Source organism: Chroicocephalus ridibundus, chromosome 1 (genome assembly GCF_963924245.1).
Source record: "Chroicocephalus ridibundus chromosome 1, bChrRid1.1, whole genome shotgun sequence".
NCBI classification, from domain to species: domain Eukaryota; kingdom Metazoa; phylum Chordata; class Aves; order Charadriiformes; family Laridae; genus Chroicocephalus; species Chroicocephalus ridibundus.
Genome location: NC_086284.1, coordinates 152,015,470 through 152,038,980, shown reverse-complemented (window position 1 = coordinate 152,038,980; position 23,511 = coordinate 152,015,470). Strand labels below are relative to the sequence as shown.

Below are 23,511 nucleotides of genomic sequence, written 5' to 3'. Positions count from 1 at the left end.
TAGATGGTGTTTTCCAAAAGCACTCTCCAGTTTGCCAAATGCCATTGAAGATAACTGAAAACAGAGACTGGAGCAAGCAACTAGAAGCTAAAGAAACCGCTGTTCAAACTGGCATGCTCCCATATGCCAAAGACGACACACGGGAGAGAAAATTAAGCACAAAACCAAACCAAAACAGAAGCGTACACTGGAATCAAAGAAAATCTGCACAAGCTGCCAACTCTACCGTTGGAAATAAGTATACAGGAAGTATGGACACAAAAGTAGTACTTCAGAGCCAGGAATTAGGCTTGGAAAATGTGAATGTTCTGCTTCCAGAAGCAAGTAAAATTTGTAAGCAACTGACTGGTAAACAACCACTGTGAGATGATTTTATCTGGAGTGCAGCTGGTTTTCAGCATGTACTCTGAAGTTTGGAGGCTGTTTTTTACCTTATTGTGTTTCGAGAAACAGAAACATTGCCATTCATCAAACAAGGAGACAGTTAAGAACTGGCAAGCAGGATAAAAATACTACACAAAATAGACTTGACTGTGTCTTTTTAACCACATGACTGTACAGCAATGGTCATCGTATTTTGGTGACTTTTTCTATCCCTCTGACCCCAGATGTCACCGGTACCCAGAATCCCACACTGGACACCAGATAGGCAGGGCTGTAGTCACCTGATGCCTCACTGCAGGTCTGGACTCCAGGAGGGCAGCTAGCTGACATGCCCTTTGTTCAACATTCTCAGGCACTTGGTCATCAGAAAATAAACGAGGAGATCTCTGTGAGATGAGGAAGGAGGAGGAAGTAAACAAACCAGCAAAGAAAGCCCCCAAAAGGAATAGACACTGAAATGCGAGACAAAAAGGTATGAAATTCACATGCAGAACAGTAAGAGGAGCTCCCATGTAAGACTGTTTTTATTTATTTATTATTTATTTCCATGGTCTACTGTTCTATTTATGAAATTTAAGTTTTGACCCTCAAGGCCACGAAAAGAGAGTTGAATTAGTTGTTATTCACAACTCTCCCACCTAGGACTGCTGCAGCCAAAACCAAACAAGCGTGTGGCCTCTTTCTCTGGCATTACCATCCAAAAAAAAAAAAAAAAAGTAGCTTTATCATGCACAAAGGAGCTTATGTGCCAACTTATTTCACCATAGTTCTCAATTCTCAAGGATTTCCTTTACACATCTAAGCCCGCACATACTTGTGTTTCTCAGATTTTGTGCACAGAAACACATCTTTTAGGGCAACGTACTTCAGCTCTCATAAAGAATGAGTTTGTCTCCACTGGTATATGAAAAGTGAATGCTGTACTTTCCAGAGAGACAATGTTTAATGAGACTGGATGGCTGAAACAAAGCACAGCAAAATCAAACTACCACAGAAGTTGCCAGTTTTCATTCTGCAACTTCACTGCCCTACTTGTTTTTACTGCACTGTCATGTCAACACATTCCAGGCACAATATTTGACACCTCTGCTATTCTGGTCTTTCATATCAACATTCTTAGACTGTTGTGTGACATGGAAAAAAGACCTGGTGTGTGGCCTCCTGTACAGGACAGGAGTGACATCTGCAATATCACACAGTCTTCAGCTAATTTGTTTGTAGAGCTCAAAAGTAAATGAACCAGGAACTACAAACGCATGCATGAAGAAACATCAGGTTTGATCTGTCAAGAATGCCAGGGTGCCGATACGTATTGCTAACTGTTCTCCAAAGCAGAACATAAAATTGGGTTCACACCCAATTTACGAGAAACACTTTTCCCATTCAGATGCATCAATAACGCTCTCTACTTTCAGCTGCTTTCAGTTCCACCTACTCCTTCCTACTAGATCATTTTCACCAAAACTAGGGCCTATTATAGAGCTGTGGGCTTCTGTGTCACTGCAGACACACGCTTATTCATTTTCTACTGCCTGTCAGAAAACATTCAGCCCACAAGAGTCTTTTGTTAGAACACATTCTGAAAGTTGCAACAGTTTTATAGCTGGCTACCACTTATGACTTAATTCATTCAAAGCCTTTACTGGAACGTCAATTAATTTGTCAATATGAATTCAAATCAACCAATTCTTCTGAGTGCCTATCTTTTCTTTTCCCATGCCTCTGTATAATACTGAGCCATTCAGGCAGACTGTTGAATATTTCATTGTCAAGAAGGCTTCAAAGTCTCTAAGCTAAATAATGCCTCATCATTTTTCCTTTTACTTTGGCCTGTAGGAGGCAGGATGGAATGCCAGTTGTTTAACCATCCAGAAAGCAAGCAGTGGAAACAATGCAACCATGTTCGCATGAATTAGCACAAAACATAACTCCTCTTGTTCTGCTAAAGCCACAGCATACTTCAATAAAGAGGTGTAAGAGAAAAAGAGGAATGGGAAGAGCTTAAGTGCCAGATCTACGGCAAAATAAAAGCATGTAGCAAACTTGATAAGGGCCTGTTATGCATTTTTGTGGGTATCGCGCAGAAATAATCACTCCTAATTGACTCTCAGCAGTTCCAGCGTGTTAACAGCAGCATTAGGATAAGTGTGTTTCACTACCCAGTACATTTGCTCTCCGTATTACACACATCCACCACAGCCTTGTGTCATCAGCATCCATGCCATTTGTTCATGCTCTTTACCCTTTCCTGTCTGGGACTCTGCTCCCCAGGATAGTCGGCACCAGGTTCCCTGTTTCTCTGCAGGCAAAAATTGTGAGCTTAATTAACAACCACAGACCAACTTCCCAGTCAAAACACACTTCATCTAATTTTTCTTATGATGAAGACAGAAAAGAGGCCATAACAATAGCATGACAGTTCATTAAGAAAAATATTCTAAAAATGGCAATAACAACTTGGATCCTGTAGGAAAAATTTTAAAAACAATCCATATATATCCATAATAGGTCAGTAAGCCACAATGTAGTAACACAATGTAATGGAATTAGTACGATAAAGATGGTAAGACACTCAATGTAAACTCATACTGTGATGTTAGATCAAAGGAAGGAAATGGAAAGTTTAAAAGAAGTGGCAGAATGAATGCATTAGAAGCGCAGAGGTACAGGTTTTAAAAGACATCAGTGTAACAAGGACATAGATACATCTGAGTCACTATGAGGCCTGGGCCAGGACAATTTCAGGAAAAGAAGTCATTCCTAAGGAAAAAAGAATGTTTCCAAAAGCAGACCCCTCTCAATTGAGTCTAGCAGATCAGTTCTGTAGCACAGGTGGTAAAAATCCCTCAGAGTTAAGAGGAAACCAAGGTTTTTTCTTATTATTATTTGTTTGAGAAAGACAACATACAAAAAAGGTTTCCTACAGGACACAACATAGAAAACGGTCAAAGTACACTTGGACCCAGCAGTAGTTGGCTCTCATGACTGAACTAGGCAACCAAAAAGACACAGGACAAACAAACACTTGGAAAAGCTAGAGAGGGAAAATACAGAGCTACGGGGTTCTTAGTGACTGAAAGCCAATTTCTCTATATGGAAAATTAATCCCAGCCCATGGATTAAAAAGTAAAACTCAGCATTTAACTGCCTTAGTTTCTCTACCTGTAAGCTTAGGGAAAACCCTTCTTCTCTCATAAAACGTATCTGTCAAAATTTTCAAAGGATGTTGAGAAGAGGAAGGCAGCTAGCTATCACATCATCTGATAATATTACATGCAATTCAGTTTAAACGCAGGTTTTGCTTATGAAAAGGGCTTTCCCCACCCATTCTACATAGATGTCCATTCCTGTACCCTTTCGTGCACCATGCTGTCCACAGTGTGCCAGAAAACTAACCACTTTTTTGTTAGGACAGGTTTAGATCACATCAGTAAGCAGACCTGACCTATCTTGCAGATGCAGACATCTGAGATGCAGAGGAGAATGTGTGCTCCAGAGTCTGACAATAATTAGACCAAATTAACATGTAACAACACTCTGAGAAATCACAGCAATAAGGCAAGTCAAACTACGTCCAAGAATAAGTCTTATCTACTCTGCTAAAAGGTAACATGCCTTTACAGAGTTTATAGGCATACAAGCGTTCCGCAAAGAAACATCTTTCACCTATGGGGAAATTTATTTGTACAATTCCTATTTAAAGTTATGGAAGGTCTATTGCAGCTGCCTTTTTATCACCTCAAGGTTAGTTCAGGATTAATCAGGGAGGAATGGAATTTATTACTGCAATAGGAAACAAAACAACAGCTTAAAAAATGATACAGCTCAAAGAAGCACGATGACCCTGTACAAGACGACACAAATATTAAAGAATTTCAGGTAATATTTAACTAGAAGGACAACAAAACACATGTGCACAAACATCTGGATGCACATTTATACACTCTGTTCAGAACAGTTCTCACTGCTCCAAATCCAAACTCAGGCAGACTGAACAGAAACTCTTGTGAGACAAAGGCTTGGGCGGGGGGGGGGGGGAACAGGAAGAGCACACTGGACATGTGCAGGCCACTACCACACCCTGAAAGGGCACTTCATACAAGTAATCCTGAAAGTTTCATGAATACAAGGGCAAATTTTCATTCACACTTGTTTAAATGAAGAGCGGAAACAGAGAAAAGTTGCATTTTCTTTCCCTACACTACTCCAAATATTTAATTTCTATTTTGCTGCAACTCAAAACTGGAAAAGGCTACTTTAATTACAGATTACCTTACAGTAAAATCTCAGAGTCTCCATGCATCAGATAATCATGATAATCATACTTCTGGTGAGCTAATGCCAACCTGTGTTTCTAATCTAAGAGGTTGATGAAGCCCTATCGTCATCTGAAAAAAGAAAGCTGGAAATGCATTTGTAAATGGGATATCCGGTAACTGATCTAGTCGCTTGTACAAGCAGTAATGAAGAGAGAGGGACAGAGCATGCAGAGGGAATCACCTGCTGCCTGGGATATGGTGGAGAGGAAGGTGGAGTGGAAGAAGAGAGCATGATCACTTTTTTGGGGCAGGTCCGAGAACGTTCCTTACTCCTCATCTTTTTTTTAAAACAGAAAAAGAAAAAAAAATCATAATAATGGTAGAAAAAAGATAACATTACCATTGGCTTTGGTGAGACAGGCCAGAACATGTGAACTGAGACATTGTGACCCTTACCTCGCATCTCTCAGGAATGACCTAAGGCTACATTTTATCGGAAGCTGAAAGACCAAAGGTTTTCACCCGTAGCCACATGATCACATGTCCATTTGACAGATACTTCCAGGAGCAGCCAACATGTACTTATATCAATCATCAGTTGAGTTTCTGACTCAAGGTCTTACAATCAGTGAAAGGTACAACTTGGAACTTTCCATAGCACAGCTGGACTGCTCTCTTTGCTTCATGAAAAAATACTTATTGCTGTGTGACTTGCAATGTTTAAAGCTATCCATCCTGTTGACCTAATTACTCTTGCTTGCAGTTCATTAGGAATACAACTCAAGTCATAGTGTTCTGTTCTCAGCTTCAGATCCCTCCTCTATAACTTGCAGATATTGAACCAACTCGGGCAAGTTAAACTGTACTCCGTCATTCTACTAGAACAGAAATACAGCTGTTTTATAGCTAAAATGTAGACGTATCTAATAGTCTGAATATTACACAATGCACATACATGTCCTCATTTTAATATGCCAGAAAACATGCCTTTCTAGTTCTGTAACTTCTTACTATGTACAGTCTTTTCTCCATCACTGAATAATTATTAGTGTATTTTCTGCCTGATTTTTCCTTTTCTTTTGAGTTCTTAACTAACAGAGCATATCTGGAAATTGTCGCATTACCAAAAAAAATAAAAATGCTGTGCGTCCAAAGCCACTATTAGATAGCCTCCAAAGATGAGGCATAAAGATATTACAGATGTTCCTTACTGCCCTTACAGCTGAGCTAGCACAAATATCTGTTTGCGTGTTCTCTTCCCTTTCATCAAAAAAATAAAAAAATAAAAAACCAACCTCTTCCAATTCAAACACATGCTACAAGCAGCTTAAACTAAAGCACGTGACTTTGCGCTGAAGTGGATGAGGAACATTTATATGCTGTTTCAAAAGGCTTAGCTGTGAAGCCACTAATTTCTAGCCAAAAAGGTGATAACATTTTCAACCACTACAGCTGTTCATGGACTTTCATCTGACCACGGCTAGCTTTGCATTTCAAATGTTAACATTTTCACAAACTTGTGTATTTTTCCATGGCAGATCTCAGAATATAACACTGTACAGGTATATGCAGTACATGTTCAGTCCTCCAGTAGGATGCATTTCTGAGCACGCAAAGACAAAGATGGATATAGAAAAGAGGAAAGATATACCAACAAATTTAAATAAGAAACAAAATAGGAAAAACAATGTTTGCAGAAATATTGGTGTTATGCATTCTCTTCCTTTAGTCAGCTCCTGCTGACTATGGTCATCTCAAGTCATTGTATATCTTCAAAAACCACAGTTCCATCAGAATTATTGAAAAGAGGTAGTACTGCTACACCTTTTTCGTACTTCAGAGGACCAACTCAAAAGAACAAGCATCAGACCTCCAGAAGCAGAAAAGATTTTCACCAAAAGACATGTGATCTCCATCTTACAAGCACCTTTGCACACAACAGTGATTTAAGCTTATGTATTACACACATACCTTGCCGCTGTTAGGAGACTTATGAAACTATAGCAGAAAACTGCTGAAGGCCATAAGCTGAGAGTCTGGAAGGCCAGGACAAAATTCAGATTAAAAGGCTTGTCTCCCACACCATACCCAAACAGTGAGATCCTCTTCTGGATAGACCACATATCTTTTCAATGGCTTCATGATCCCTGATGAGATGCTCTTTCCCAAAAACAGCCAAAACGGCTTGGAAAGCAATATAACACATCATGGAAGATATTTTTATACAAGTAGGCATTTGTTTGAGATTAATCACCACACCATGAAACACAAACCAGTTTTTTTAGGAGATATCACCATCACATAAAAAATTACACACATATCCACTGTACAAGTACACTTAATGGTATCTTCATGCATTGCTAGCTGCTGCTGAGGTGCTCATAATAGCACGAAACCAATTTTGCCAACACAGTTCAACATTCTCAAAGTGTAGCTCAATAAAGCAAACCCTGTCATCCAGTTCATGAGGAAAATGCAGGCCACACAGAATGCTGTGAGCTACAGATTGGTGAGGTTTTTAACCTGCTTGATCTTTTGAAGGTTTTCCCCTTTTTCAAGAGAGATAGCAATTACAGGTCTTGTGATAAAAGTAAAAACTGCTTCAGAACAGATTCTGCCAGGATTTAACTCTTTCTAGGAATCCTGTCTTAGTAAGTCTCCCCTACCCCACGTGTAACAGACACAGTCTGCCTGACAAACCCATTGAAACTTCTGGCCTCATAACTCTTAACTCCAGGTCAAAGCAAGGTTCTAGACATAAACTGATAAGCAGGTACAGCTAAAGAAGTCTATCTGACAGACACTGGCAGGAAATAGCCCAAAGCAGATGTAAATTTTCCATCAAAACTGGAGGTCCAACCCAGAACACGTCCTTTGCAACTGTGTGGTTTCTCCCCTGCAATCACTCTTACGCTTCTGCGGTATACTTTCCCCTTCCATGCAGGACCAAATCTATCAAACATGAGATGCAAAACTTCCCTTCTCCCAAAGACGCCTGAGGGCCTCTACTTCATTCTGTCTACTGGCAAGAACATTAGACAACTTGTGGTTTCCCTGAATAACACATCACCACTGTGTCCCCTGAAGAACTGCTTTGCTCCTCTTCAAAGGACTCTTCAGTAGAAGGTATTCACTATGTGATATATCTTATATGCAGTCACTGACTGAAGTTTCTGCTCGCTCTGACACCTGTGCCAAACAAGACAACCCTTTCCCGTAGCTTCATGAACAGCTCCTTCCAGTAAACCTACATCCTCCCTAAAGAGCTTGTCAGGAGCAATACTAATCCTTTGCTGTATCTCCAGTGGCATGTACTGGTACCCTGCACCAACTCCACTGTTGGTAATCTGTGGCCCAGGAAATAGCTTTGTAACTAGAGTGCCCAGTGTCACAGTAGAAAGCCATTTCAGTACCATAGTAACACAGAGTCTCACAGCTATTAGATTCTGCATGCCTAAGCAACCAGAATTAGGAATCTCAGCAGCCAGTTGAAGCACTGCTTCAGCAACAACTTCCTGCAGGATGGATTTCTGTCCAAGCTTGGCAGAGCTGGCTGCTTGGCTCAGCGGATGGCTTCACGCCTCACCTGACCTCTGATCAGTCAAGAATAAATGATTCTATATTCTCCCATAGCTTTTGAATGAAGACAACTGATGTTCTTTGTTTCTCCAGGAAAGTAATAAGAAACCTTTGGAATAGGGACTGTATCAATTTTTTCTTTGATCCTACTGTATCCTGCAGATTTTGCATCCTTGACGCCAAGTTTTATTCTTCTCCATTTCATTTGTCAAATGAAAAGCACTGCAAAATCCAGCATGAAACATAGACCCAAGAACCAACCATCTTCTGTTGACACAGTAAAGCCTATTAAGGGAAGATCACCTCCAGCTGTAATCTTGAGAAGGAAATCATCCACACAAGGCAAACAAAGTCAGCATTTAATAAAACAATGTAAGTCCTCTGAAAGCATAATTGTTACAGAAAGAATTTTCAAAGATCTGCCCTACAGTGCTGCCTATATGGAGATGCTATCAATGTTGAGGGAGATCAGAAGGAATTTTTTTCTCTCCCCCATCCCTCCCCTTGTTGTTTTTTTTGTTAATCATGTAGTGCAAGCAAAAACACGAACAAAATCAACAACAAACTGCTCTCTGGTGAGAAGAAAATCCTCATCATAAAAGCAAGAAACAAAAGTTTGTGCTTTTTTTGATCAATTACATAAGGATGACAAAAACTTTTGTGTTTCACCATAAAGGCTTAATTATAAAACCTTCATAAAGTTTCAAAGGCAGGTTCAAATACAAATCTCAAGGCTGCAGGGACGTGATCTTCCTCAAGTGCTAAAACACAAATCTTCAACCTTCTGAACGGAGATAAACTGGACTGCATTGTTTGTCTTCCCTTTTTTTGTGGGGTAACTAAGCAGTGCTCATTAACTGACTTAATATTGTACAGCCATATTATGCTCTTCTGCATTGGTTCTTTGGGTTCTCCCCCTTTACCTGGGAAGTATTCTTAAAAAATGAAATTTGCCTTAATTATGCACGATGTGCATATCCACCTGAAAATACTCATTAGCCTATAAAGATTTTGATGAGACAGAATGCAGAAGAAAAAACACTGCGTCAGGAAACCTAAACATAATGTTGACATATTTTAAGACTCTCTTGACAGTCCTGTTGACAATAATTCCCCTGGTTTAGGTCGTCTTTCTTGGAGAGAAATCTTCTAGATCATGGCAGTGGTCATGACAGGCAGCACCAACTGTGTTGAATGCCTTGAACATGAAGTTCACCATGAATCCATAAACATGCAGAACAGTGAATTTCCAAACTAGTGTCATCTTCTTCTTCTTGACTCCAAACTGTGCTTTGATTAAACTGCATCCAGAAAGAAGCAGATATTTCCCCAAATTACGGCTGCCAGAAAAATGCACCTCGACACTCTCAGAAATTTGAGGAGGCCACGTGCACAGGGTAACAGTGGAAGCAGAGTAAGACAGTAAGACAAGTATCCCTATCTGCCTGAAAAGATTATCACAAGCTTGTTTTCGAAAGTGCGCCGATGGAAGAAAAACACCGGTAATGACACTGGGCCAAAACACACACGAAAGAAAATAAAATTTGATACCTGCTGATTTTTCTCCTGTTGATCCCTATTCTGACCCCCTCTGTGGCAGAAAACCTAGAATTTACTTAATTTATAGTAATATAGGAATCTGCAATGCAATGAATGTGAAAAGCTGGCAAGGACAGCTAGGTTTGTCACAGACAAAAGGAAATCACAGTAAAGTCTCCTGTAACTGTGTAACACGTAAGATTTCACATGTGAATACAAAACTGATAACCGATTTTACTATCTAAACCAAGGAACAGCTTTAATATCATAGATGGCACAACACCTTTAACCTCACTGGTTGCAATAAATGCTTACACATTTTCAGGTTTTTTCCAACAGACAAATCTAGACATACTCTGGATGATAAAATGTTTACACTAGGTTGCATCTGTAGGCAAGGATGATAAAACATCCACTGAAACTCTGGGAAGCTGAAACTAGCATAAGAGGGAAGGGAAAATTTTATTAAGTCCTTCTGAAACATTAAACCGTGCATCATTACCAAAGGTAGATGTTGATTTTATTCATTAAAAGTTAAATTATTTAAAATAACCGACTCACGTAAGGTGCTAGAAAAGGACCGGTTTAAAAATAGGACAGCAATAGCCGGTGTTGGGTGCAGGCAATGCATTGTATTCATAATCAGTTTCTTTACCTGTTTCCACTGGGGTATGGGAGCAAGACGGCCCTGCTCTCGTCTGCTGGATGGTTGGTTGTGAACACGTTCTTGATAAGGCAGGACAGGTTGCTGCATGCAGGTTGTAGGGAAAGTGGGTTGGGACCAAGGAGGAAAGATAAAATAGTAAAGGAAACTCAAAGAAAGCCAAAGGAATGGGATACATAATAAGACAGACAAACATTTATGAAAAAAAAATAGGGTAGGGGAGAATTCATTTAGCAAGTAAAACATAAAAGGGAAAAAACATCCAAAACTGGGAAACTTCATATGTTTTTAGACCTTCTTTCCATTTTCATTGTTCCTTCAAATAAGCCTGGTTATTCCAGCCAATATATAGTGGCTGAGGAAATATTTGATTGATAAAGAGCAGGATAAACGTCACCATTTTGAGATTATGTTACACTGCTAACACCAGTGTGCAGTGTAGCATAGATACACTTGACCTAACTTTAAAAGTAGCTAGGTCAGGTCCCATTCACAATCTGGCCGTGGCAGCACAGAGCTTGGCACAAGCTACAGACAGGCTACAGACAGACTATGCGGCAGAGGAAGAACTCAGGCACTTAAACCATAGTGAGTCTTACACTGCTGACACTGCACTGCTAGCACTTCCTTGAACTGACTCAATCTAACTTCAAAGACAGTGAAGTTGCAGCAGTTCAGATACCATCCTGAATAACCAGCAGTTATTAGGAAGCCTCACTGGGAATGACACAAATATCCCAATTGTAAAGAAACTCCCAGGCATTTATCGGCTGTGCTTACACGCATGTACAAAACTTAACCACAGTTCACAAGAACAAACAGATACAACCTGGCATGAAAAAGTTCAAATCAGAAATTAAATTATAGTTCTTAAACATTAGAAATAGGATGTTCCTGGAAAGCTTTCTCAACAGCAATAGTCGTTATAAAAGAAAACTGCTTGCTGGTAAGATGTTTTTGAAAGAGATGACTTAATATAATACAGGCAATAACAGGAAACAGACTTTTATTAGGAAGTTCTTCTCTATCCTATACGCCTAAATTTAAAATTTTTCTCTTTTGAATAAGCTTCACTCTTCTCTAGGAGAGCCTTTGACGTAGAAGAGCATCCCACCTCAAGGGATGTTATTATTCATGATCTTCCTCCATAATTCCAAAATAAAATGGTTTTATTATCCATCTCCTACCTGTCTTCGTAAGCTTGAGGACTGCACTGGTGCGTTCTCCTCAAACTTGGCAAGTAGCTGGGTTGCCATAGACTTGACTTTGTTCTGATTCCCAATGGCAGCATCAATTCTCCTCTCTGTCAAGGCGCTCACCAGCGTGGGCCTTTCTTCTCTGTAGCTTCGCGGGATGTCCTCCTAACAAGGAGCGATATCAAAATTTAACAAGATGCCACTGGATCGATTTTTCCTCTCTACCCATTCGCTGTGATAGTTTTCTAACACTGTAGAAAACAAATCTATTAGTCTGCGCTTGAAAATTCACATTTTAATTTCCTTTAGTATGTCATCCAAAGTTGTGTTAAACTTTACTTATCTTTTCAGCCTTATTTGATACACTTACCTACCAAAGAGACCACAGCTGAAACACTCCCATGAATCCACTGACACAAAGCAAAGGCCTATCTTCAAACCTTCATTGACAACTCAAAGCACTAAGTTTTAACTCACTTGTACCTATTTGGCTATCAACATTTCAAGTGAAGGACTGACTCATGGGACATAACAGAAATGTATGCTTTTCGCACTAACCAAGGCTAAAGTTTAAATATGAACGAAAATTCTGACTATACTGCATGACTTTACTAATTGAAAGTTTTATTTTTGGTGTCCTCATCATATCAAATTGCAGTAAAAAGAGAACATGAGGGAACTGCAACATTTCCTTTGTTGTGTACTATTCTTTCATAAGCGTCAGTAAAATATTTGCACTATAGCTACAACAAAGTGTAACCTCTGAAGACTAATTTTTATCTAAAAAAAATCTTATATAAATCTTGTCTGAATATAGAAAATGAAAGGACTGAAGTGGGAACAAGGAACGTACCATGTGTTTTCCTCCCTAACACCTTCCTTACTGTAATACTTACATCCTCAGACTGGCTGGTTTTTCTCCTCTTTCCTGCACCGTCCAGTTCCTTTTCTTTTTTGTCCTGAAAATGGAAGGAGGAGGAGAAAAAAAGAAAAAATATAAGGATTCTCATACCTTTCTGGCCTGAGATAAATGTTATCAGTGCACTTAAGCTTTGTCACACAACTGATTAATTCTCTGGGCTCATTCTCCATTTGTTTTAGAGGATTCTTACCTTCAAATTGTACATCCTTCCAACACTTTGAACTAATTGGGAACTGAGAAACCTGTTACATTTCAATACAAAATATATCCCCAAGTACTAACACAAGGCTAGGATTTTAAGACTGAAATGCCACTAATTGAGAGCACATATTACAGATGTAATTCAGCAGTTATAAATGTCACATACTCATACTGTTCCATGCCAAGAGCTGATGAACACATGCTCTTTTGCAAACACATAGCAGATGCACGCTTACACATGTATTTTTAGTACCACCTACTTGGACAGAAGCCTAACAGACACAATTGTTATCAAGAATGTGGCATGTTTACCTTTGGAGTGCGTTTCCGAGAGATGCTTTGTCCCAGTTTACTGAGAAAAGAGATGGGTGATTTAGTACTGGCAATTAGGGCAGCTTTTTCTTCTGCATTCAGGTCCAGAGCATCTGTTAGCAAAAACAGGTAGGACAAGGGAATGCCGAGAAATTATTTCTGTGTTACTATTATTACATACACAACTGAAGGACACACTGATTTTTTATTTTTTTTTTTAACATAACACTTTTTTTTCTTAAGTTTCTGTACAAAATGATTGTAATGCCTAGAATGAATACCTTCCTCAGCTACTCTGCTTTTTAATTTTGCCAAAATTAATTCTCCTTTCAGGGTTTATAAACACCCAGAATAAATACTCTGTTTGTTTACTCTATTTACTTTCGTATTTAAAAAGCATCATGATCATCAGTATCCTTAAGAAGCGTTCAGAGTTTTGGAAATAATACCTCATACATACTGTATTTTTAAAAGACTATTAAACACAATTTTTTCCCCTACCAGAATGATAGACTTGAATTAAAATCACCATTAATAAAGAACCAGCTATAACAACATTATTAATATTTAATGGTGGGCCATATTGGTTTGTGTTAGGCAATTACATCTTTCACATCAAATCAAAGATCTTTCATTCCTCATTGGCCCGAAATTACTCTCAGCATTCACAGATAGTAAACAGATATAAAACTTGGCCAGTGTTTTGCAATTACCTATTAAACAACTGCTAGCAAGGCATCTCACATTAGACAAGACAGATGAACCCACAACAATAGCAAAGAAAGCAGAAAAGTTACCTAGTAGCGCTGAAGTGAGTTTAGAATTTTTGAGGACATTATTTTGAGAACATTATTTTGCATTAACTCATTTTTTTGCTCCTGATGCTGCTAACATGGTCTTTATCAGCACCAATAAGAAGTCAACTTTTGTAATGTAAAGTTAGTGAGTGACTAGCATGAACTTATACAGAAGAAGCATGAAGATAACTGAAGCACACACATTCATCCTGAAGCTGTCTTTAAATCTGAGACATTTGCCCCAAACCCGAACTCCTTACCGCTAGAGGGTATGGTGTCTTTGAACATCTCATAGAACTGTGTGAGGTACATCACCATAGACAGTTTATCTGGCTCTCCAACAGATGCCATTTCTTTTCCAGTCATAATGGGAGATATTCCAAACTCTTTTTCAGCGATGTCAAAGGCCAGCTGATTATTCTTCTCCACATTGTGTTCATCCAAAGAATCAAAGTCTCTGCAATGGGCAGAAAGATAGCATGCACTGAATCAAGTAGAAATCAGTCTTCTGAAAGAACTCAGAGATCCATCTCCTTTTTTCTTTCTCTCTGAAATCTCTAAAATTAATTTGCCAGCAACCTTTTCGTATTGCGGAGTTGAAGCTACTTGATTAACCTTATGAAATTCAACAAGGGCAAGCGTAGGGTGCTGCTCCTGGGGAGGAATAACCCCATGCACCAGTACAGGTTGGGGGCTGACCTGCTGGAGAGCAGCTCTGTGGAAAGAGACCTGGGAGTCCTGGTGGACAACAGGATGACCATGAGCCAGCAATGTGCCCTTGTGGCCAAAAAGGCCAATGGCATCCTGGGGTGCATCAAGAAGAGTGTGGCCAGCAGGTCGAGGGAGGTCATCCTCCCCCTCTACTCTGCCCTGGCGAGGCCGCATCTGGAGTACTGTGTCCAGTTCTGGGCTCCCGGGTTCAAGAGGGACAGGGAACTGCTGGAGAGGGTGCAGCAGAGAGCTACCAAGATGATTAGGGGACTGGAACACCTCTCTTATGAAGAAAGGCTGAGGGATTTGGGTCTCTTCAGTCTGGAAAAAAAGACGGCTGAGGGGGGATCTTATCAACACTTATAAATACTTAAAGGGTGGGTGTCAGGAGGAAGGAGCGAGGCTCTTTTCAGTGGTGCCCGGCAACAGGACAAGAGGTACTGGGCACAAACTTGAACATAGGAAGTTCCACCTAAACATGAGAAGGAACTTCTTTCCTTTGAGGGTGGCAGGGCACTGGAACAGGCTGCCCAGAGAGGTGGTAGAGTCTGCTTCTCTGGAGACATTCAAAACCCGCCTGGATGCATTCCTGTGCAACCTGCTCTGGTAGGGGGTTTGGACTAGGTGAACCCCAGAGGTCCCTTCCAACCCCTACCATTCTGTGATTCTGTGATTGTGGTGAACTCTGGCTCAAGCACATCAATAGAGAACTAATTCAGTGTACACGGAAGAGAATAACCATGGAATTTTTCAGCATGCTTTACACTGGGCTGTGTCTTCAAATACAGCTCTAGCGTTATTTTATTTTAATGTCCCTTTGGGAAGTTGAAGCCATTTCAGATTTCAATTGAAGTACCAGAGTCTTTGCTCCTGTTACTTGTTCCAGCCAGCGTTTTTCCATTCTAGAATCTGGCCACTGTTTTACCCAATTTACCATGTAAGAGGATGCCTCTCTCATTCATCCAATCAGCGCTTTAGCACACAAACAGTAGCAACATCTCTATTTAGACTGTGGGTCACTACTTCTAAAAAGAGCAGCCTAGAAGTCTTTAAAAAGAGTTACTGTTAAACAGGAGATTTATAAAGGGCTGTGTAGAGACTTGTTCATAAGAAATTTAACTGAAGATATAAACTATTCCTGACTAACTTCACAAAGAAAAGAGCTGTCAGTCAATAATGGTTTCCAGTCAGTACCAATTTGGAGATTAATTCTGTCAAATCATCCAGAAGGGAAAATCACAACACATTTCTTTTCATATTTATCAAGCTATTATGACCTTTCACTCTGCTGGTGAATCACCACACATTAGCTTCTATCAATTTTAATTGAATTCATTTCAGTCCATTTCTCCGTAAGTCACAAATGCATTGCCTCAGTCTTCACACTATTAGTTCCAAATATCACTAATGTTCTGCTCCTCTTAAGTTATTCAGAACAGCCAGTTACTCACATTAGGTCTGGACGGTATCTGTGGATAATGGCACACAAAGCTAGGCCACTTTTCCATGACATCGTGAGATCCGTCACATTTACACCAGCATATCCGTCGGTCTGCCTCTGGCACCAACTAAGCAATTTACTAGAGCGAGCTACAGACTCTGTAAGAAATCATATTTTTAAGTAGAAATGTACAACATCTCTTTCATGGATTCTAAAACTAACATAAAAAACATGAATCAACAAATAAAACCTTCATGTAAACAACAAGCTCCTTCTACAATGAGCAATACAGGACAGAATTTTTTTTTTTTAAAAAAAGAAAAGACTGTAATCTATTTTAGATCCAAGAAAGGATTCTAAATTTGCTACAAAGTAATTATCTATGTTATAACTTGCCAGGCTTTTCACCCTAGCCCTTGTAAAAGAGCCCCAGCAATTACAGAACAGTCACAAAGGCTTGTTTTAAATATGATCAAAAGGATATACAGTAGCACAAATGCTCTCTAAAGTCCAGATATACTATTTCTAATGGCAGAACTACAAATGTACTTCTGCAACTTTTTCTTTTCTCTTGAAAGCTTCCTTTTAAAGCACTGACCTATTTTGACCTTACCTTACTGCAAGATCTGACAAGATTACAGCCTAAGGGACATGGTTGCAGGCCAAAGAACAAATCAAAAGCCTACATAGCTATTCATCAGTGAAAGGGAAGCTTAGCAGCAAAGTGCCAAACGCTACCTGGACATCCAAAGGCAAGGTGTGCAAAAGGACAAGTTCAACATACCCCTCCGTGTACGGGACAAGTAGGCAGATACTGAAATGCTTATCACAAGACACCTAACTTTCAGAATAATGCAAGCAAAGTGAGGTTTCATTCAGTTAAGCTAAGAGATGAGATTAAAGGAAAGCATGAACATGAATGACTGCAGAAGAAATACCTTCTGTTATGTTTGTAAGAATTCTGAGTTTACTGTTAAAGTGAATTCAGGCTGGGCTTCTGCACTCTTAAGTAAGAACATTGTTACAGGATAGAGGAGGTGAAAAAAAAAATCCTTGCGTAAGCAAATATGCTTATAACAGCATTATTAAGCAAGGGAAATTAGGCAAACAAGAATATATTTACATGTTAATTGAAACTTGAAAAATTGGAAAATCAGAGTATTGACCAAACAATTGCTGGATACTTTTTCTAAATCAAGAGAAGCCGGTTAAGTAATACTTTAGAGCCTTGCTGCTCTATGTCCTGCACTGATCCAGCTCCAGAATACTGAAAGGAATGGAGTAGTAGCCAGGCCTACCATTCCGAGTCAGCTTTGGTGTCCTGGAGTTCACAAAGTTCTCTATTTCCAGATGAATGTCTTTCAAGTCTCCTGTATTATACAAGTGGCGTACCTAAAATGAGGGAAAAAAAAAAAATTCCTACATGCCATGCACCCAAGATCCATACAGAGAGAGCAGGAGAAGAAGGAGCCATCCCAAGGCACAAAAAGGAAGACAAATACACTTATGTAGCTGAAATCTCCAGTCCAAGAACCCCAGAACAAGAAAAAACAGCTAAGTTGGTGCTTAACAGTCTAGCTGACTGCTGCTGCTCAGTGGATACCAAATTGCAACGACAGACTGCTATGCTAGATTATTACAAAGAAAATGCGAGCACACGCACACGCGCACACACGCGTGTACAGATTTCATTTATCATTACAGCAAGGTTAAAATTCTCAAAATCAAAAATTCTTAAACAGGAATGTTAAAGTACAGAGATCTACTCTTGAATGATATATCGGCTTTTCACTGCTTCCACACTATACTGCCATATCAGGTCACTATCTCTTTCCAAAACATTAGCATAGCTTCACCTAAGGAAAGACAATGCAGACTGCAAGCATTCAGAAGCACCATTTGTCCAGTTACCTGCTGTGGCCGCAAGAAGTTGACGTTGATATTGGGATACCGGGTGGCAGGATCAATGCTGTAATGGCTGAAGTTTTTACTCACATTCTCAGGGGTGGTCTGAGGCAGTAGCCTATAAATGCTTTCCCTGGGGAAAATAAAATTTAAAATAAGTTTTGGTGTTTGTTTTGATTGTTTGTTTGGTTTGGGGTTTGTTGTTTTGTTTTATTTTGTTTTTGAGAGAGATGCATCATTACTAATACTGCCAAGTCAATCCTGGAGAGATAAACATTTAAACCAAAAATCTAACCACTTCAGGCATTGAATAGCTAAGTTTCAGTACAAGTGTATTAAAATCTACAATTTAATACAGCTCCAGAAATCAAAAGAAGCAAAGAAAATAATACATTAAGCATAACTGAAAGGGCTCCCCAGTACATGAAAGACACTGAGACATTGGAGCGACTCAGGAAGAGAGGCACCAAGGGGACTGGAGCACTTGCCCTGTAAGGAGCAGCCAAGGCAACTGGGTTTGTTCAGCATGCAGAAGAGAAGGCTCAGGGAAGATCTTACTGCTGTCTGCAAATGTCTAATGGAAAGGTGATGTAAGTCTGGCTCCTACTGCGACATTATTATCTTCATCTTTTTTTTTAAAAATTCAAACAAATGGACCTTTAAATATCCATTGTACCATTTATACAATTTTTTAAATGATACTACAGTTCCTGATGGCCAGAAGCTGCAGCTGCTTAAGTTTAAAATAGGTTCTATTAGACTTTGCTTTTACTTACTCCATCTTTCAATTACTCAAGTTCTGATCTCTAAGATATCACCTTGAGTCAACAAAATAACATTCAACCAAAAATGACAAAAACATCAAGAATTCAATACTCCAAAGAAAAACAAGATGTTGTTTGGCTTATACGAAACAGAGAGATCAATTTAGGAGAACATGAAATAAAAGCAGGTCTTAGCTTCCTTAAAAAAAAAATCATAAAAAATATCCACAAGATAATAGAGGATGGCAAGAATTTTTGTCTTATGTACTTTAAGGGCACCTACATCTTCATCTGCTTTGCTATTGCAAGGCTGGTGAGAGTAAGTCAGGCTGACTTTCTCCATGTAACACCGGTAAGCACCAAAAAAAGACTCTTCCTCTACTCTGCTTTTAAAACTAGGACCAGGAAGAGCTGCAACAATTCTTATTCCTCTATAAATATACCTTAGGAAATTTTTTCTTCAATTGAATTATATCCACAAGTGTCCTCTAAAAACAGTGACAATTTGTATCCCCTGTTCTGTCTATATATTTGTACTAGAAGAAACTGTAATGGTGAGATGTTGGAGGATTAGATTAAAACCGAAAATGTATTCATTTTCTCTATTACCTCTCTGCAAGAACTTCCAAAGGACTAGCTCCGAGTGACCAACTTCGTACCATCCAAGCAGAGTCCATTGCAGCCAAAAATCCCCTGGCTATTCCAGTTCCCATTGGCCAAAATGGCTAATATTATCGTTTACAAAAAAAAAAAAAACAGAGAAAGGAAAAGCATTACTTAGAGAAAATTTTAAACAAATACCAAGAATACATTCACATGGTAATCTGCTGGGAAATTATAGCTCAGTAATTAGCTTAAAGCTCCACTCCCACTGGGCTAGAGGAAGCCATATAGTAAATTGCTCATGAGCTCCTCCAAAACCAATGTTCCTCTACTTCCAACAACAATTCGTAACCCAGAGTGCCTTAACAGCTCCTCTTCAAGATTGCACTTTTTAAACCAACTACAAAATACTACTTATTAACAGGCCTACAGTACAGTAAGTTCTGTAGAGAGTCTAAATTGTCCCAATAAGAAGCAGATGGAACAGACATAACTTCAGAGAAAAATCTCTGCATACATTTTTTTAAGCAAGATCATTGCCATCCTAAATATTCTGTTTTCCCAACACTCCCACCCTTCTTTCAAACCTCCCACTTTATTATATAATAAACAGCAGCTTCTTTATAGTAACTATATTATAGGCAGTGCATATTTTGGTGATGGGTGCAATGGCTTGTGCTTCTGCTTCAATTCACTGTTTACACATGATAAGTTTAAAATACAAACCTCTAAGAGACTGTCCCCAACCAGTGCCACAAGTAACTGGTGGCCGTTCTGCTCTCGCACCAGGGCTGCGTTCTCCGATGCATACATGCACGTGAAGTCAAACATGGCCACATCTGGCTGACCATAGTGATTGATGGCAAAGTCCAGTGACGGCAGCTGCTGATTAGTGGAGAAATCAGCTGCTTCTCTGGCATAGTTTAGCAGAGCCTCCTGGTCCACATTCTCCCGTGAGAGTAGTAACTCTGTGTCAGCATAATCCTGACAAAAAGAGAAAATTGAAAGGGAAATAGTCAAATGCACAGGTTTATTTTAAGACTGGTACATACAATAGTTGGCATTAAAACTCCTACAAATCCACTGATACAGGTTTGCCCTCTAATTTCTTTCATTCCAATCTGTGTTTATGCTTCCAAGAGAAAATTTGTAAATCTTTTATTGTAAACAGTAATCACTCCTACTATCATTTCTGACTGTGAAAGGGCTAAGAAACTTCTGAGCATTTCTCTTCACATGCTTCAGACAAAAGGCACAAGACTCCAGTGCTTATTTATTCATTTGTGGCCAAACTACTTTTAAATCAGCTTCTGTCAGAATTAGAAATATTTCCAGTACTTTCTTCACTCCCTGCTGTTTCATTCACATAAAATAAGGTAAGATCAACTAAGCTATCAAAGATTCTTTAAGCATATTTTATCTTAACATGAAAGAAACACTCAAATCTACAAAGAAATACAAATTTGGAGAGGACCGATCTTGTAACACTCTTCTGATGGCCAAAAATATTTCAGAGAACAGCACTAACCACATATATTTGTGGACTAAAATATGCCAGTATAAAAACATTCTATGGTGAAAGAAGAGTGTTTCCCTTCTTCCAGCATACTGAAAGCAAATTGTACCAAAATCTTAAGTTTATAGAGGGTATAGGAAAAGTTAATACTCACATGCCGTATCACTCCTTTTTCCAGCAAGCTCTGTTTTTTGGCAGTCATGACAAAGTAGTGCGTGTCATCTTTGTAGTAGACAATGTTCTCCAAGTCAATACCTTGTGACAGAAAAAAAGGCATGGTAGTGAAGGAACAAGTTACATGTTACATGTAACACGAGCTCTATGGGAAGAAAGTAAATTGAAACTACACGGTTAGAAAGCCTCAAAGAGAGAATGCCAAACAGCTTTCTCCCATGCTTTTGATGACTTTAAAATAAGAATCTTCAAGAAAACCACAAACAGCACATTTCACCTGCATATAGCTAACCTCTTTTTAAAAATATATTTATCATCACTGTAAGGTTTGCATTCAGATGTGGAGTACAGGAAACTGAACTCAGGATTCAGACTTTTCCTATTTAGGGCTCAGATTTCCTGAAAACCTTCAGGGAAATAAGTTCTCCACTTCTGAACAAAAATGACATGCATCTGAATGACATCCATCTGCTTTGTACAGCTGTAGAAAACAGCTGCGAAAATGGGGAAGTCAGATTTCAAAGACAGATAGCAGTGACTTGACTTCCTTGCACAAGATGTTCATTTATTGATTAATCATGATACCTGAGTTACAAAGTTGTAATAATAAAGACAATTTGTTTTCAATGGAAATCTGGCAATTGCTGGCAAACCTGTGGCTTCTCGTAGATCCTGGAAGAACTTCTGGTTGAATATGAAGGCCACACCACTGATCTCTTCTACTTTGGCTTCAGCTGTGGTGTTGCGATTGATGAAGTTTGCTGTGATAGCAATTGCTAGTTTACCACGGAACTCTTTTCGGCGAAACCCTGTGGGATGGATAAAGCAGTAACACTGAAAAATAGAGCACACCTTCAGAGAAGGCTCAGCATGCCATAGACAGGTGCCCTCACAAAATTAAGAGAGGCTTACAAACTGCTTCACAGAGAAAGCAACAACTGCTTCATCAGAAAAATAAAAGCTCTTGTTTAGGGAAAAAGCTCCCTTCTCTTTCTTACCTCTTTTACAAAAATTGCAACTTGCATTAAAAATATTAAGATAGACTTCTCTACTACACAGAATAATATTCAACACTTCAATTCCTATGCTCAAAACAAGAGCTACAACACCACTCAACTAAAGAAAAAAGTATGAAAATCTATCCAGGCCAAAACACCTAATTCCATTGCTAGTAGATACAAAGAGGAAAAAAACAACCCACATGTCTTTGATACAAATGGATTTTTAATCTCCTGTTTCATTAGTCAAATGTCTTTACAGATTTTGATTGGGATGTTAAAGGCCGCTTTTGTTCTAACTGATTTAAGAATAAGTTCTATTTGAAAATGAATTACAGACACACCATTACCTTCTAAGGTGTTCCTCCTGCCATCCCCTCCAATGATGACTTCAAACTCATACTCAGATACTGGATGGGTTTTTGGGTGGACCAATGCACGCCAACCTATTCCTGTTGATAAACTCCAAGTTAATGACAATATAAACAGTGCTCATAATAAAACAAATACATAAAGTCACTTCTTACTATCCATAATCCCTTCCTCTCATGGTCAGTAAAGATACACTGCAGGACAGCTATGTTGTTGACAGAGTTGTTGCTGACTTGCACAGACACTCTATGTGAATCAGAGGCAGAGATAGCTCCGGTAAAACCTCCCTGACTTATTACCTTCAAGTATCACTATAACCTTTATAGCTTCTCTACTACCTGCTCAGTTAATAGGATGCCAAAAAACAAGTAAGCCACCATCTCCCACGGCAATCGGAGAACAGGTCTCACAAAGATAAAAGATCATTCACTAATATAATATCTTCAGTGAATGCAAGGAAAGGAGTTGTTTCAAAAAGGTACCTTCTAAGTGTAATAGGCTTAAATACTTTAGGAGCAATTACTGTGTCATGCTCTATTTCTACACGTAGTACTTCAGGTGATTTTGTTTTATATGGTAACTAATTTGGATTTGTAAATAGAAAGAATGAATCCAACTAAAAATTCAAGCTAAAGTGTACTAATAGTTACTGCCATTAATGAAGCATGAGGAAAGGACCTAGAGTCATAAGCAGAGTTAAGGAGCAGGAGTCTGTGTATCCTACCATAACTTCCCCTTTCTCTACTACCCATTTCAATGCTACTTGCTTTCATTCTCCTGATCCTCCGGAGGGTAAACAAGCCCCTGAAATTCCACATTGACATGGATCTCTATTCCCAAGATCAAGGCAACCTTCAAAAGGATAAGCTGGAGCTGACGGATACCTGCAAAAAAGCAGATGATAAAGAAATAAAAGAAAAGAAAAGAGCACAAGTGCCCACACGTCTCTGTTTGACATTACAGATAAACTGATTTAAAGGTCAGCTGCTCCTTTCTTTTTCCCCCACTGTGTTCCCAGCACTTCATCCATGCAGCATTGGTGTGTAATATCATGGCATGCCAAGAAACTTCTATATAGCTGAAACCCCAGCCCTTTTCAAAGAAAAAAAAGTAAATAATTTTTTCATGTTTCAGTTCCCAAATCAACAACAAGGGAAACAACCAGAACATGCAC

At 39.2% G+C, this 23,511-nt stretch overlaps 1 protein-coding gene across 12 annotated transcripts in view; it reads right to left on the bottom strand.

Moving 5' to 3' along the window:
- MICAL3 (microtubule associated monooxygenase, calponin and LIM domain containing 3) overlaps nt 1–23,511 on the bottom strand; it is a 166,621-nt gene that overhangs the window by 80,581 nt on the left and 62,529 nt on the right. For 8 of the 12 annotated variants that reach the window (XM_063359212.1, XM_063359149.1, XM_063359125.1 and 5 more), the window contains exons 4-19: nt 23,105–23,221; nt 22,316–22,417; nt 21,621–21,776; nt 20,948–21,048; nt 20,004–20,261; nt 19,284–19,399; nt 17,917–18,043; nt 17,304–17,397; nt 16,016–16,163; nt 14,114–14,310; nt 13,057–13,169; nt 12,518–12,580; nt 11,613–11,786; nt 10,417–10,509; nt 2,627–2,683; nt 666–770 (exon numbers count right to left, since the gene is read on the bottom strand). In XM_063359212.1, the coding sequence (XP_063215282.1) occupies nt 666–770; nt 2,627–2,683; nt 10,417–10,509; nt 11,613–11,786; nt 12,518–12,580; nt 13,057–13,169; nt 14,114–14,310; nt 16,016–16,163; nt 17,304–17,397; nt 17,917–18,043; nt 19,284–19,399; nt 20,004–20,261; nt 20,948–21,048; nt 21,621–21,776; nt 22,316–22,417; nt 23,105–23,221 (2,021 nt within the window). The remainder of the gene's footprint in view (nt 1–665; nt 771–2,626; nt 2,684–10,416; nt 10,510–11,612; nt 11,787–12,517; nt 12,581–13,056; nt 13,170–14,113; nt 14,311–16,015; nt 16,164–17,303; nt 17,398–17,916; nt 18,044–19,283; nt 19,400–20,003; nt 20,262–20,947; nt 21,049–21,620; nt 21,777–22,315; nt 22,418–23,104; nt 23,222–23,511) is intronic. The other 4 variants (XM_063359176.1, XM_063359193.1, XM_063359221.1 and 1 more) reach the window with 2 other exon arrangements.